A 16,175-nucleotide genomic window follows, 5' to 3' on the forward strand; every position below is an offset into this window, starting at 1 on the left:
AGATGTTCACCTCATCGAGCGGGTTTGCAGTGTTAACGCTTCCAGCAGCTGTCCAGGGATGCTTACCTGATCCGAATCCATGCACATGGATTGATCTTGTGAGCGCCGTTAAGAAAAGCGCCCTTTGCAGAGGCAAGTTGCACAGTTTGATATGTAAGAGTACGTTCAGTCTGAGGTCTGTGTTCTGGTCGAACATTTAACTAGCGCGTCAGTCTCTTGCATCTTCTTCTTTGTCAGCAGTCTTCTTCGTAGCACGCGCTTTTTCGACATACGCTTGTCGTCTTTGTCACCGTCCACAGTCACCGAACATTGGTGTGACACTACAATTATCCCCGGGAGAAAAAGGAAGCATCCTGCCGACTCATGGCATCGACACAACAGGCGGGTCATAACAGGGCTTGAGGCGGTCAACGTGCACTGTTTCACGCCCGCGGCGACGCATATCCGGTGTCGGTGCAAGTGGTTCTATAACGTAGTTCACCGGAAAGGTCTGGCAAATAACCCGATATGGGCCATGATATTTGGAAGCAAGTTTGGTAGAGAGACCGGAGGGGGTGGCAGGAACCCAAAGCCACACGAGGGAGTCTGTGCTGTATGAAGGAGCTGGACAAGACGGGTGCGCGAAGGAACTGCTGGTGACCTTGGTTCTGGGTTTTAAATGATCGGGCCAACTGGCGACATTCTTCAGCATATGCTGCCGCTTGAGAGACGATGGTCGATTCGGAGGTGTCAGGGCGATAAGGGAGTACCGTGTCCATAGTTGAGGTGGGTTCACGGCCGTATAGAAGGAAAAAGGGGGAGAAGCCGGTCGTGCTTTGTATGGCAGGATTATAAGCGTACGTGACGAAAGGGAGAAGCCGGTCCCAGTTTGAGTGGTCGGACGCGATATACATGGCCAGCATGTTACTCAAGGTGCGGTTAAAATGTTCTGTCATGCCATTTGTCTGCGGATGGTAGGCTGAGGTAGAACGGTGCACAATGCGGCACTGCTGAAGAAGGGCTTCAACGGTCTCGGAAAGAAAAACACGGCCACTGTCACTGAGCAATTCTTTAGGTTAACCGTGGCGCAGAACGAGATGGTGCAGGATGAAAGACGCAATGTCCGGCGCCAACGCAGAAGGTAAAGATGATGTTTCTGCATAGCGGGTAAGGTGGTCAACAGCCACGATAACCCAATGGTTACCAGCTGAAGTGACTGGTAGTGGCCCATAAAGATCAATACCCACACGGTCGAATGGCCGGCTGGGACAGGGCAAGGGCTGCATTGGCACGGTGGAGTGGTGTGGAGGGTTTTTGCGGCGTTGGCATTCCTGGCATGCGCGGACGTAATGACGCACGAAGCGGTACATACCCTGCCAGTAATAGCGGAGGCGAAGACGAGTGCAAGTTTTCAACACTCCGGCGTGGGCACACTGAGGATCGGCGTGTAAAGCGGCGCATATTTCCGAACGAAGGTGCCGAGGAATGACAAGGAGCCACTTGCGTCCGTTGGAAAGGTAAATTCGGCGGTAAAGCATGTCGTCGCGGATGGCAAAATGACGAGCTTTGCGGCGAAGCATTCGAGAAGCTGGGCGCAGAGAAGGCGTACTAGATAGAAGCGTGAGAAGAGAAGTGATCCAAGGGTCTTGCCTTTGTGCATTGGGCATGTTGGCAATTTCTAGTGAAGATGAGGCACCTATGGGGATAGCTGTCGAGTCAGAGCCAGTGGAGGGCCCAACGAGCAAGGCGGCCGGATGGGTCTTTAAGGGTGGACAACCAGCAAAGTGCGTGATGGTCGGTAACAACAGAAAAGGGACGACCGTAGAGATATGGGCGGAACTTTCCAATGGCCCAAATGATGGCCAAGCATTCCTTTTCGGTTACAGAATAATTTTTTTCGGCCTTTGTTAAGGTGCGGCTGGCATAAGCAACAACATACTCTGGGTAGCCGGGCTTTCGTTGTGCAAGGACAGCGCGGAGACTTACACCGCTGGCATCAGTGTGAACTTCGGTAGGCGCTGCAGGGTCAAAATGGCGGAGAATCGGAGGCGACACTAGAAGGCGCCGAAGCATCGAAAAGGCCTCATCACAGTTGGACGTCAAAGACGAAAGAATGGCATCACCGGCAAGGAGCTCAGTCAGCGGCGAGATGATCGAGGCGAAATTGCGGAAGAAGCGACGAAAATACGAGCACAGCCCGATAAAACTACGCAGCTCCTTTAGGGAAGTTGGCCGTGGAAACTCAGCTACTGCACGAAGTTTTGCAGGATCTGGACGAACACCATTTTTCGAAACAACGTGTCCCAATATAGGAAGCTGGCGAGCCCCGAAGCAGTACTTTTTCAAATTTAGTTGCAGGCTGGCATCAGTCAAACACTTTAGCACACGCTCGAGACGATCCAAATGTGACGTAAAATCTTTTGAAAACACGACAACATCGTCCAGGTAACAAAAGACAGTCATGCCACTTGAGTCCGCACTGAATTGTGTCCATCATGCGCTCAAAGGTGGCCGGTGCATTGCACAATCCAAACGGCATGACGTTAAATTCATAGAGACCGTCAGGTGTCACAAAAGCGGTTTTTGGTCGATCGTCATTTGCCATGGGTACTTGCCAGTAGCCAGAGCGGAGGTCCAAAGATGAAAAGAATTCGGCACCTTGAAGGCAATCGAGAGCGTCATCAATGCGTGGAAGGGGGTACACGTCTTTTCGCGTTATCTTGTTCAATGGCCTGTAATCAACGCAGAAATGGATAGAGCCATCCTTTTTCCTCGCGAGAACAACTGGAGAAGCCCAAGGGCGGTGCGAAGGCTGGATGACGGCACGCTGAAGCATGTCATAAACGCTCGGTGATAACTTGACGTTCTGCAGCCGATACGCGATAAGGGCGCTGGCGTACCGGGACGTGCGTACCGGTGTCGATGCAGTGAGTGACAATGGATGTACGCCCCAAAGATTCCTGAGGAAAGTCGAATGAGGAACGGAAGCGCTGAAGTAAGCTGACGAGCTGGTTGCGTTGATTTGCTGAAAGGCTGGCATCAAGACAGCCAGAAAAATCTGCAGTGGAGTTGTCATTGTGTACAGAAGCAGGCAAGTCAATGGTATCGAGCTGAAGTGGGGCTGGGTCTTCTGAGACGGGACATGTCATAGCGTCATCAAAGGACTCGACATGACCAAGACGTTCTCCGCGATCAAATGTATCGTTAATGGGAGTTCGGTAAACGCCAACAACTGTGCTATACCTCTGCATGGGATTTTCAAGGGGGGATTCAATTTGATATAAGCAATAATCGAATATATACGGATTCAGTATATCTGGATCTGACTGTGGTTTCAATAGGTGGAAGCAGTTAGTTCATATTGTGCACTCTACATTTTTTGAAAAGAAAGAAAGAATTGTGTTTCTTGATATAACTCCCCAAGACACAAGCACCAGATGCATACATAGAAAGATTCACTCTCTAATTAAAAGGGATACTGGCCAGAGTGAATGCTGTCCAGGTGGGCTTGGCGAGTGAGAGGCACATACTGAGAGAGTTTAATGGATTATTTGAAGTGTGTGTCATGTGGCCATTGTAAGGAAGAGTTTGGTCTCACCCATGGGGGCAAAGGGGTTGGAAAGTAGGGGAGATCTGGGTGTGCATTCCTTTGTGCATAGGAGGAAACTGAGTGGCTTCCGCATGACTGTGTAACAACTCCACCTGACCTTTCACCTCACATTCTAGCATCCTTTTCACTTCGTTGCTTTCTCTTATGTTTGAAGACGCATGCTGTTTCTCAAAGTTGTAAGTGGTATTTTTTTTTTTTATGTAGCTTGCATATCACAGGCAAACCTGCAGTCTTTTCCTCCTGTCTGAGTAAGATTGTGCTGAGGTAAGGTTGGACCACTCTTAGGTTACCAGTCTTGTGTGACCAATATTGTGTAACCAGTCTTGTGTGACCACTCTTGAGTGAATACTCTTGAGAATGTGCCATCTGTTGTGATATGATTGGAATGGGTCTGGCCTGTATACATCTTGTAGCGGCAGTATTATGGCGCAGAGGCATGTGACACAGTTGTTATTGCCACTGCTTCACCATAGAATGGCGGTAAAGTCTGAAAAATGAAGTACCACCTGTTATTCTCAGAAGTAAACAGTACTATGTGGGACAAGAACAAATAGCCCCAATTTCTCAGCAGCATGTCTTTATCAGATGTTTCTATTTGTTGCTGAGCTACTGCTGGTTTTCATCTGCTGTGAACTATTTTTGCACTTCCTTATTTGCTGAAAAATCTCTTATAAAAGTGTACGTTTCTGTTCACATATGCAGGTGGACACCAAATATCTCGTCCACCAACAGAGACATGCTTTTCAGCATAACCACCAGCAAGGTGACGGACATTCGCTTGTCATCTTGTATGGCTGGTTTGCAGCCATCTCCATTGTCTCTATTTGGTTGAGGAACATCAATGCTTTGAATCCTCTAGGAGCTGAGTTGCTGGCAGTCATCTGATGCCATGAACGAAATGGGTAATTACCATGTTCACTCACTCAGTTAGTTTTTGGAATACAGCTAAACCTGGTTATAACCAAATCATAAAAAGTCCGCAATCCAGGTTACATCCAGGTTTTCGTTATATGCAGTTTTCATGTGAGGACTTGAATTGACAGTGCAGAACAGAAACCAAAACAAGAATTAAATGCAGGGAAAATTACTTTGAAAGTATTTAAAGTAAATCCCCATTACTTGAAGTTCTAAAATCGGTGAAACATTTCATGATTGCGCTGAGGGCATGACCTGACTGTGGCAGCACCCTCCACCTCCACTACAGCTCGCATGACGTGTCTATGAGGGGGTGGGTATAGGGGTGTGGGGGATGAGTTAGTCTGCCATAGGCACCATGAACAAGATAGGGGAGGAAGTGCACGATCGTGCTGCCGCCGGGCAAAGTGGCACCAGCATCCTCACTCATGTTCCCACTCTTGGTCTGTCCGCCACTGTTTCCCAAAGAAACAAACTCTTCACCTCGCATTGCCGCCGCTCTCCGCTGTTATTGCTATCAATGCAGGTGCCGTAATCTCTCGAGCAGCCACGTGATGGTGGAAGGTGCACGTTGCTTGTCGTGTATCTTTTTCCCTTGTCCTGTCACTTTTCGTTGCTTTTGACATTCTAAAAGCGAAAGAAGCGCAGTCTGCTGCGTTTGACGTCGGAGGCACTCAGACACGGTGTGTTGCATCAAGTGTGGTTGGTCATTGCAATCTTAGGTGGTCCTCTCGTGTCGGTTGTGTTTCGTCATCATGAAACTTGCGTGGTTCTACCAAATTTTCAGTAATTCAACACCTGCTAAGAGATAGTTGACATAGCGAGTTCGTTATATCAAGATCAACCTCTGCAACATATTCGTTATGTGGAGTTTTCAAACACACATACTTCAATGGGGGCGGCATTGTAGGATTGAAAAACAGTATAACGTCAAGGAATTTGCTACTAGGCTTGTTAAGGCACTCTCACACTATCGGGAAAACGCACAATGCAGGACATTTTCCGTGTGCCGCTTCCCACAAAAGGCTTTTTTTTTTTTTCTCCCGCAGGCTGGCTTGTTTGACATTCCGCAGAGTGATGGAGTTGAGGGCTACTTTTTTCTCATTCTGCAGAATGGAGTAGCCAATTGGAGCTAATCTCATACCGTGATGTCAGTCCAAGTTCAATGGCCTGTTGGCGGAGGCGGCGGCTGCGCAAGCGATGGAAGGACATCAAGATATGGGATAAATGCGTGCTTACTCTTCTTCACTCCTCACTTGAATACCTCCTTCTCACTCTGCTTATTAACATCCTCTCTCATCACCTCCTCTCTCTACATTTCACCACAAATGCAGTGGAAAACGCACACAATGTGAGCGCCATTCTAGGGGGCTGCTATTGCAGTGGTGCCGTCAACGCTTCACATCTGCAGGAAGTTTCCCGCTAGTCTGAGGGGGGCCTTACATAGAGGCATAACTGTATACTAATAGTAGTACGTTTAACAAACAAAGCAGGCCAGTTTCTAGTATACTGTATTTGTCATTTGCATGTTGGTCTCCTTTGTGTGATTTTTGTGAAAACTTGATGTCCATTCATAAGCTTTTGTACTATGGATGTCTGAAGGGTTTGCCTTGGCTTTATAGAGTTATCCACTGTTGGCATAGTTAGTACCGTATTTAGTCGCATAATGATCGCACTTAAAAAAAAAAAAAAAACATGCAAATTTCGGAGTGCGATCATTATGCGGGGTAAATTTTCTACAAAAAAAGTTTTGAGCACCAAAAATGCAAGCAAGTTGCAGGTCAGACGACTTTGAACAGACATCTCGATTACAACCAAAAATAAAAGTTGAGTGAGGCTTACCTTTGCAATAAACACGCTCAATGTAAAAGCATCACATGAACTGCACAATGCCCATTTATTTTTTCTCATTCAGTACTCTAATCAGAGTCTGAATCCTCACCATCCTCGGTTTCATTGCTGCATGACTCATCATCGGAAACGGCAGTGTCGTCGCTGGGAGCATCTTCACAATCCCACAGAGAGTCATCTTCTGTTCCATCCAATGCATTCGATATGCCTGTCTTCTTGAAGCTCTTGGCCACTACCTCGTCGGTGATACTGCTCCACGCTTCTGTGATCCATGAGCAAAGCATCTCCACAGATGGCCTTCCGATCTTTCCGCTCGGCGTCAAATCATGCTGGCCCATCGCCATCCACTCTGCATAAAGCCTTCGTACATTGTCCTTGAATGGTTTGTTCAGCGACACGTCGAGAGGCTGCAGCAGCGAAGTCAGACCCCCAGGCATCACTGCAATGTCCGTGCGCAGCTCTTTAAGCTTAGCACGCACGCTATCCTTAAGATGACCCCTGAAACTGTCCAAAACCAGAAGCGAGGGAAGCAGAAGTGTTCCTGGTCTTCTTCCCCAAACAGTCTTAATCAGTCGACCATCAGGTCTGCAGTCATCCATCCTTTCATTTGTGCACGTATATGGATGTCACGGGGAAAGTTTTTCTTCAGAATAGTCTTCCGTTTGAGGATGACTAATGGTGACAGCTTCCACCCTTCAGCCGTCACAGCAAGTATGACTGTGTCTCGCTGCTTTTGTGCGCCAGACGTCTTCACGAGGATGCTCCGAGCACCCTTCTCGTTCACAGTTGTATTTCAGGGCATGTCAAACATCAATGGAGTCTGATCGGCGCTTTCAATTTGTGACATGAGGTAGCCGCTTTTTTCGCGAAGCCTAGTGATGAAATGATGGAAGTCTATCACTTTGCTTTTATACGCGGATGGGAGCTGCGGGCAGAACGACGTCTGTTTCCTCAGGGAAAATCCATTCCGTCGCATAAAGCGAGTCGTCCAATAGGAGCGAGCGCGGAAATCTTTTGCAGCGATTCCCAGCTTCCTGGCAGTTGTGCGCACCTGCGTCTGTATAATTTCTAATGACACTGCACAACCATCCTTGCGCAGGTCCCTCACATATTCTAGGACCGCCTCCTCAACATGAGGGAACTTGCCCGTTTTGGATCCGCGGAAAGCCCACCGTGTCTTGTTCCTAGCTATCAGCTTCTCGCGCTGCTTCTTCCAGTAGCGTATCCTGATTTCGGCAATGCCGAAGTGCCTGCCAGCAGCACAGTTGCCATGCTCCAGTGCATAGTCAACAGCCTTGAGCTTGAACGCGACGGTATAACTGGCATACTGCCCCATGGTGAAATGGCGTAAACTCTCACAAAACCACAAAGCATGCTGCGATGCTGCCGAATTGCAAAATGGCGAACGCCGCAAAGCATGTTTTAATCAAGGAATCATGGGAACTCGTCGGAATGCATTCACTGCGGGATGACTGCAGATCAACCAACAGGCGGCTGCCGCTATAACAGTGCGGGACATGAAAACAAAAACAGCGGCGGAGACAAGTTCAGGGTGCGATCATTACGCAGGGAATTTAAAAAAATCGAATTTTGACCCTAAAATTCAGGGGTGTGATCATTACACGAGTGCAATCATTATGCGAGTAAATACGGTACTCTGTAACCTTGCAATCATGATCACCTACTGGCAAATGAGTGTGATACATATGGGATTGGGCTTTTATGGCTTTAAAAGTAAGTGCCCCTCCCCCCCCCCCCCCCCCCCCCCAAGAGAATGTGCCACCACCCATGATCCTATGGGGCAGGTGGGCTTGGCTCATGTAGATATGGTGCTGGGTGCTCTCGTGAGACCCAACATGTTGGCAGATAGCCTGAAAACCATTAAAAAAAAAAAAAAAAGCAAGCCCTTATTGGCTCATTCCTCCGCTGTCCACAGTGGCAGGTGGCAAAGCAGAGAGAGAGAGAGGGAAATTATTTTTTCCACATTCAGAGGGAGCCGTCGCTTCATTTGCACCAGCCATATAGTATCTCGTTCCCAAGCTCGGCAACCAAGTTCTTGCAGCAAACACTGCCTGCGCTTCAGCAACCTTGGCCCTCCACAGAGCATGTGATGCTTTTTGGAGCTGAGGCAGCTCGACTGGCAAGAATGTCCAAGTGCTGACGAGGCAGCCGTGATGGCAACAAGCGAAGCTACGGATGTGGCTGCTAACATTGCCGAGCTATCATCATGACTGACAAGTAGACTGCTACGTGTGGGCGTTTTTAAATAGTAGCAAGTGGTGACCCATGCGTTGTGGCAGAAAATAAGAAAAGGAGAACACATTTTTCTTTGTTGCTGCTGCTCAAGGTGCATTTGAACTGAAGTGCCTGTTATGCCATAAACCGATTTGCCAGATAGCTCTGTGCGTAGCAAGAACTGCGTGTGTACTGAGACAATGACAATGCAGCGAACATTGGGGAATGAAATTGTCCTCAGATACATCAGCAAACTGCAGTGCTCATTATAGATTCGGAACACCGATGACAGCACCTAAAAACCATCCAAAAGATTCAGTACGCTTAAGGGGAAACCGTTCAAATGCGATGATAATTTTAATACTTTACGATGGCAATTTGAATACTTGAGAAAATTAACTTTAAAAAAAAAACTCAGTTACACAAAGCAATTAATGATAATGCAAAACATGTCAGTGGTCAGTGTGGCAAAATGTTCGAGCTCCAAAGGGCTAATGTTCACCTCCCGTTCGGCGTTCGGTGCTGTGAATTTTTCTTTTTTTTTTTTTTATTCTCTTAGCAAGCACCTGTGCCACTTTAAATCTTGTGACTCTTATTACAGCCTTTATTTTCTTTGCCATCAACCAGTGCCAGCAAGTAATATTGAGTGAGCCTGTACAGTGCCTGTAAACCATTATACCCAATCCTGTCTATCAGAGTTTTCAATAATGAAGCACTTGCCAAGGCATGAACTTCATCCAAGGAGAACTTGTACTTCAACTGCTGCTCCGCACTTGTAAACCAAGGCGCATCAAAAACGAAACCACGGAGGCATGCAAAGTGCAGCGCCAAAACCAAAACATGCCAAAACAAAATTGGTCGCTTGTAATGCCACCAAGCGCAGGTTTTCTTTGTCTTCCAACATTCGAACAGTCTTTTGCCGTCTTCTTTGGGAGATAAAAGTGTGCATGCAGTTCGAAGGAAAACAACATTTTAGACATGTAACCGTAAGGCACATTAGTCAGCCTCTTGGATCTCTTGCACATCATGGCAAAGAACGAGCTGTGGTAGCGATACCTGTACTTCTGTTCTCACTCTTTTGGTACCTTGTGAGAAGTTTGGCTTCAGTAAGAGTGGTGATTTTTTTTGTTGTTGTTTTGAGGAGCTAGCTATTTATCGATAGAAGCTAACTTCATTTTCTCTTCAGTGCCGTTTATGTCTTTATACCGCGTGGCTTTCTGCAAGAACAACATTGGTTTTGCCTTTGAAGTTGAAGAGGTCGAATGCAACTCTTTATAAAGAGCATTTGGTAATTATTTCATGAGGAGTGGCTCACGTTGGAGGCTTCCTGTCGGTTCCTTGGCATGCAGAGTACCTTTCTACAAAGTTCTTTATATCAGCAGTCATCCTGGACAGTATATTGTTTCCCTGGCTCTCTTGAGGCTGCTGTTTATGCTGCTATGTCCTGTGTATATTTTCATGGGTGCCTTATTCCTCCGCGATTTCGGAATCACAAACCGATTACCTCTGAACAGCACTCTTTTGTACATGAATAGTTCATCCTTAACTGGCCACTAGAGTTTTGTTGGTTCAGTTAGGGTTTCAGTATTGTTTGGTCACCCTTCTAATGACTTCTTGTAATCCATTGTCCATTTCAACACCTTTCTTGATGCCTTCCCAGGTCTGGGGTGCCACCGGGACAATCACCATGACCCGAAAGCCTTTGTGCATCCTTCGGGTTCCTCTTTGCTGTTGCTGTCTCGTCTTAGCAGGTCTGGTATCGTTAACTCTTAGTCTCTCATATAATCAAGTAGCTGTCTTTTTATTCTTGCAGGTGCCTTACTCAGTGTTTTTTTTAGCATTGTTGTCAATCAGTTTGGGGTCAGTCTTTATTATCACTGATCTGCTACATACCATATAAACCGTATTATAGGTCGAGTAGGAATATAGGTCGACCCCTTTACCGTGAAGTTAAAAAAAAGAAAATGAAACAAGAAAAAAAAGTGGAGAAGCGCATATATTTACAACATCGGCTGTGTGCCTGCATCGCCGGAGCTACAATCTTACTCCAAACTTTTAGCAGCGTCATAGGAAGACGACTCTGCTGCTCGCCATATTCCAGGGTGTGTCATCTAGTTCCATCAAGCGTGTTGCTTACACAGCATTTCTTGAAATATTTCATGCGAAAAGCTGATCTTGTTCACGGCACCGCACGCTCTTTTCTGAAATGCCAAACCGCCGAACTGTCGCTAAGAGAGCGGCCATGTTGCTGTTCGCTTTGGCGAGCATCACTTTTTTTGGAAAGCCACTGTAAACTGCCTTCATATGCCGGTATTTATTGCTAAAAAGGTATTTTATACTCTCATAGGCATAAATGCGCTTGGGACAAAAAAAAAAAGAAAATGCCAGCAACTGCAGCATGTCGATACGGTTTAGCTGTCCGTTCATGAGCAGGAATGCTACTTGTTGCCAGACTGTGCCTCAAATTCGGCTAAAGGCAGCTATGTAAGACGAGGGCCGACTTTAGCTTGCTTTTCTTTTTAGAAAAAAATCTTGATCTATATTCCGGTTTATACAGTATGTACATAGATACACTAGAACCTCAATTATAGAACTTTCAGGGGACTGCGTGAAACCATCATATAATCTGGGCGTCGTATGATTGGAAATCTCGCAAAACTGATGCATTCGTGTAATGAATGCGCCCGCTACTCTTCCTGCAAATAATAATTGATTTAATGCAATTGCTTATGTTCTGCACAGTTTTTCTTCAAATTAAGGCTGCAAGATAAGTGTGCTAATTAAGCAATTTCGCAAGTACGCTTTAAGATCTCTACAAGGGTTAAAGCATGCAATATATAGTACGTAATGTTGCTGCATAAATGTCGATCCCCAAACTCATACCCCCTTCACTGGGCAAAAGAAAAACAAGCTCGTCGTTGTACGAAGCAGTGCGTACATAATTTTTCATCGTATAATCACATTTTTAATGCGTTATTCCTATGAGGGAATTTGACAGGCCTGCGCCGATTCGTCAGAAAATGCAGGTCGTCGCTTAAATGTGCGCTGCACAATCGAGGTCCCGCTATACTGATGGAATTTCTTGCATTAGTATCTGACTGCCACTGCTTCCTTTTCAATTTTATAGCCACCTGTGCTATAAATTGCGGCTGAGGCATAGCAATGGGTTTTTCTTGCAGCAAAATTGCTTCCAAAGCTTTAAAACTGGTCTCAACTGAAAGCGTCATAGCCTCATTGACGTTGTAGTAAGTCGGTGTTGGTGCACTTTTCAGAGCTTGTTTGATTTCGCTCAGTGCTTTGTTTTGCTCATGGATGACATCACTGTCTGGGCATGTCGAGGCAGTGACGCCACCATAGAGACACACCTCCAAACAGCCCTCAACACTATGGATACCTGTGTGAAGGAGAGAGGCCTATCATGCTCACCGTCTAAATCTCAACTCTTCCTTTATCAACCCAAATCCACTCATCTTGATAGCCCACCTATCACTCTGACACTCTGTACACAACCGATTCCCTCAGTAACTCAAATCAGAGTACTAGGAATGACTCTCTACTCCCATGGAGCACATGGAGATGTAATCAAAGCAATCCAGACTCATGCTCATCAAACTACTCGGCTCATCTGTCGTGTAGCACCTCGGAAAACTGGCCTTCATGAAAGAAATACACTTCTCACACAAGCATACGTTACCAGCAGAGTCGCATACGCTCTTCCATACTTACCCCTCACTAGCAAGGAATGCGGTCGAGTGAATGCCTTACTCCGCAGTTGTACAAAAACAGCCCTGCGCCTTTCTCCCAGCACCTCAACACTCTACTTACTAAAACTTGGGGCCCATAATACGTATGATGAACTCCGTGAAGCCACGCTGACAGCTCAGACGGCCCGCCTTTCGCGTACACCAGCAGGTCGCGCACTGTTCTCTTCTCTACATATATCCCCAATAGGACTCCCACCTGGAGGCACCTCATTACCTCCTGCAATCCGCTCTAAAATTTTGGTACCCCCCCCCCCCCCCTGACTAAAAACAGGAACCCAGAACAGGACGGGAAACATAGAACAGTCAGGGCGCAAGCCTTACACAGACGATATGGAGAAGACTCCAGTGTAGCATATGTAGATGCAAACACTTATGCAAACACCCATCGTAAGGTACTAGCAGATACTAACAATCGTGCAAAACTTCTCTCTGCTTGCTCAATTCTCACCGATTCTACAACAGAGGCGGAGGAGGCAGCCATTGCGCTAGCCATGACATCCACACCCGCCAAGAAAATATTTTCTGATTCTAAAACAACTATCCTAAACTTTGCCAATGGTTTAGTGTCCCCCAACCCGCTCCACCTTTTGCGTTTTTGGCAACCCCGACAATCTGTCACCTTTATTTGGACACCTGCGCTTGCGGGCCTCCCTGGTAATAAGGAGGCTCACTCCCTGGCCTGAGATCTCACTTTCCAGGCTGGGGAGGAACAGTCTTCCTCACATGTCGGGGAGTGCCTGCTGTCCTTTCGTGACATCCTTACCTACCACCGCGAAAATAGGAGGACTTAGCACCCCCTGCCCCGAATCTCACAATAACACAAGCTGCCCATTGGTGCAAGCTACAAACGCACACAGCCCCATAGCCTATCCTTCTCACGCCTGCTTTTCTGACCAGTTTTCTTCTTCCTGCAAGCTCTGTGTCAAACGTGGTGACTTAGTGTACACACTACTCACCTGCCCCTCATTCCCTCATCCTCCTTCACCAAAGGTGGCCCTAGATTACTGGGAGAAACTACTCACCAGTACCTCCTATAAGGACCAGCGCAAATCATTACATGCATTCTCGCTCGGATAGCCCTCCAAGGGCTTTCCTTTGCTTCGTAAGAGGGCCATCTGTACATGGAGGTGGCTCTCAAATGCCATGTAGGGGACAACACCTCCACCCTCTGTAATATTGGCAGTAAATGTTTCTACCACCTCCTTGTTCTGCTCATGTGTCCAAAAGTACTCTGCATCCTTGGGTATGAGCTTTCTTAAGGGTGTTGTCATCTGTGCTAGGTTTGGCATGAAATTTTTTTTACTGGATCATGCCTAGCAATCTCTGCAGTTAGCTTTGTTACTGGGTTCTCCAAGCTGGTTGCTAGCAGCTACTTTCTTTTGGTCAATCTTGAGTCCATCTGCAGTGATTGCATCCCTAGAAACTTGATTTCTGGTTAATCCAAAATATATGTCTTTGGTGATCTTAGCAGCTCCCTCATGCAGTGTGTCCATGACCTTTTTAATGTATTGTCGAAGTTGTCCACTCGTTTCTACATACACAGTAATGTCATCTGTTGAGTTGACTGTACCAGGTATGCCTTCAAGGATTTTCACAATAACTTGTTGGCACTCATTCGAAGCAGTACCTACCCCATAGTGTGCAAAGGCTAGATACAATCTAATCTCAACATAACGAATCACGTGGGATCGCCAAAAATTATTTGTTATTTTGTAATATCGTTGTAGAAAAACTTGCAGTTATAAGCCAGTGGGCAAACCTAGGTATGAAAATGATGTACTACCTTGGCAGTAGACATGCGTGCAGACAAGCAAAATCTCAAGCTGTTTTATTTGAAGAAATCAGTTATTCTCTCCTGACACGTGCAGCACACACGGCCAATTAAGAGCACCTGTACGCCTTTCATTTTGCGCAACGCCTCATCGGCTACGTCATTGCACCAAACTATGAAAATGCGGACTGTGTTCATTTGCATTAGAAAATCACAGTTCGGTATGACCTCATCTTCACTGTGCAGTAAAGTTTGACAATCTTAACTTGGTCTTTCAAAATGGTTTTGACGGCCGGTGGGGCAATGCTACGCTGTCTGCAGAAGTGAATTTGCCTTTTCCCTGCATTGATTACTTTCAATATGTCCACTTTTCTGCGGCGCAAGCAGCTTCCGCTTCGTCTTGGTGCTGTTGTTTCTTGCATTCATCATCGGATCTCGCACGAACTTCGCAGTAAGGCCATGCACAACAAAAAATACCTGACTGCACATGCGACTGGTGCTAACGACCGACTGGAGAATGACGCACAACACAGAGAGATAAAGATGGGCGGTTAAACCCGTTCTTAAGCCACAGCTTTGTGGTGGCACTAGAAGTTGTAACTGGATGGGGATAGCTATTGCCCATGAGGCATAAACTCAGAATTGGTGGTTTCTATTTCACACAAGAGTTGCGGCACTGTTCATTTTAGCTGAATTTGTAATACTGATGTCTCTTGATAATAAAGGAAAAAATAAATTACGCATGCTATGTTTAAGTATGCACTATGTAGAAATTTGCAATTCTTAAATGGTTTTACATTGAAAATGTTGGACATCTGATGAGTATCTTAAAAATTTTCATAAATTTGAAAAAATTTCTTAATGCGGTGTTTTTAGTAACAAGATCTGACTACTTCTTTGTGCATTGTAGCCTCCACCTACCAGAATCCTTTCTCCAGTAGAGTGAATCATTTACTAGCTTCTTTGACGTTTGCGGCAGTTTCTTCCAGTGTTTTTGTGGATAGTTTCTTCTTTGTAGGTTTTTGCTCTGTACTACTGGATCAGTGCAAATCTGCAGCTGTTCAGACTGTTTGACCACATTGTTGTTGGATTGTTAAAACGTTTAATTGGGGCCACTATTTCAATTCTGAATAGGGTTAGCTCTGCCATTTTTTTTTACGATTTCTTTCTGTTCAGTTCTTTCTTGACATCCACAAGGGTATATGGAATATCCTTCTTGAGGGTTTGTTTTATAAACTTTTTCTGGCTTTTTCTTTGACGTCCACTACATGCTCATGTGCACTGCTGTCGCCAGGTTGAGTAGCTCGCTGGCATTCTGCCCTAGCATTGGTGTGCCATCAGCACCGATGACTACGAACTTCAGCTCTGTGGGTTGAACCTTTACTGCACAGGTTTCTCTGGCTTCACCCAGTACTTGGATCTTGTGGTTGCTGTACATTGAAATTCTATCTTCAGGGGTAATACGTTGCTGTTTGCGCCAGTGTCCAGCTTCATGGTGACTGTGACACCACTGCTGAAGTGAATTTCTCCTTGCCACATTGCCATGCTTTGTTTCATCTGCAGCTTTGACACACACAGCTCTGCATCCTCTTGATCATCAGTAGGATGCACTTGATGCTGTGCTTTGTATCTGTTCATGTGGCACAGTATGGAAAAGTGCCCCCTCTTTTGACATTTCTAGTTAAATCTGGTCATAACGAAGTTGTAAAATGTCTGCTATTTTTTCCAGGTTTTCATTTCATTATGCTATACAGTTCTCATGTAAAGACTCGAAGTGACAATGCAGAATGGAAACCAGATTAAGAATTGAAAGTGAAAGAGCCTACCTTGACAGTGTTTACAGTAAATCACCATAATGCGAGCGGTGAAACTTTTCATGATCACGCTAAGGTCGCGGCATAATACGGCAGCAACCTCCATCTCTGCCACGACGCATCCACGAAGGGGTGGGAAAAAGGAGGTGATGGCAGGGAGAGAGTGCGGGCAGTTACGCTGCCACTGGGCTAGGGGGCGCCTGCATTTTCATACATGTTTATACAAAAATTCAATA

The 16,175-nt window shown here is 46.1% G+C and overlaps 1 protein-coding gene across 15 annotated transcripts in view; it reads left to right on the forward strand.

The window, feature by feature from the left end:
* LOC146183909 (uncharacterized) overlaps nucleotides 1-16,175 on the forward strand; it is a 53,509-nt gene that overhangs the window by 29,290 nt on the left and 8,044 nt on the right. For 5 of the 15 annotated variants that reach the window (XM_084609232.1, XM_084609231.1, XM_084609237.1 and 2 more), the window contains 3 exons: nucleotides 4,292-4,352; nucleotides 4,449-4,491; nucleotides 10,251-10,341. In XM_084609232.1, the coding sequence (XP_084465358.1) occupies nucleotides 4,292-4,352; nucleotides 4,449-4,491; nucleotides 10,251-10,341 (195 nt within the window). The other 10 variants (XM_084609229.1, XM_084609230.1, XM_084609236.1 and 7 more) reach the window with 5 other exon arrangements.

Source organism: Amblyomma maculatum, chromosome 7 (assembly GCF_055883805.1).
Source record: "Amblyomma maculatum isolate TAMU_Amacu chromosome 7, ASM5588380v1, whole genome shotgun sequence".
Lineage (NCBI taxonomy): Eukaryota > Metazoa > Arthropoda > Arachnida > Ixodida > Ixodidae > Amblyomma > Amblyomma maculatum.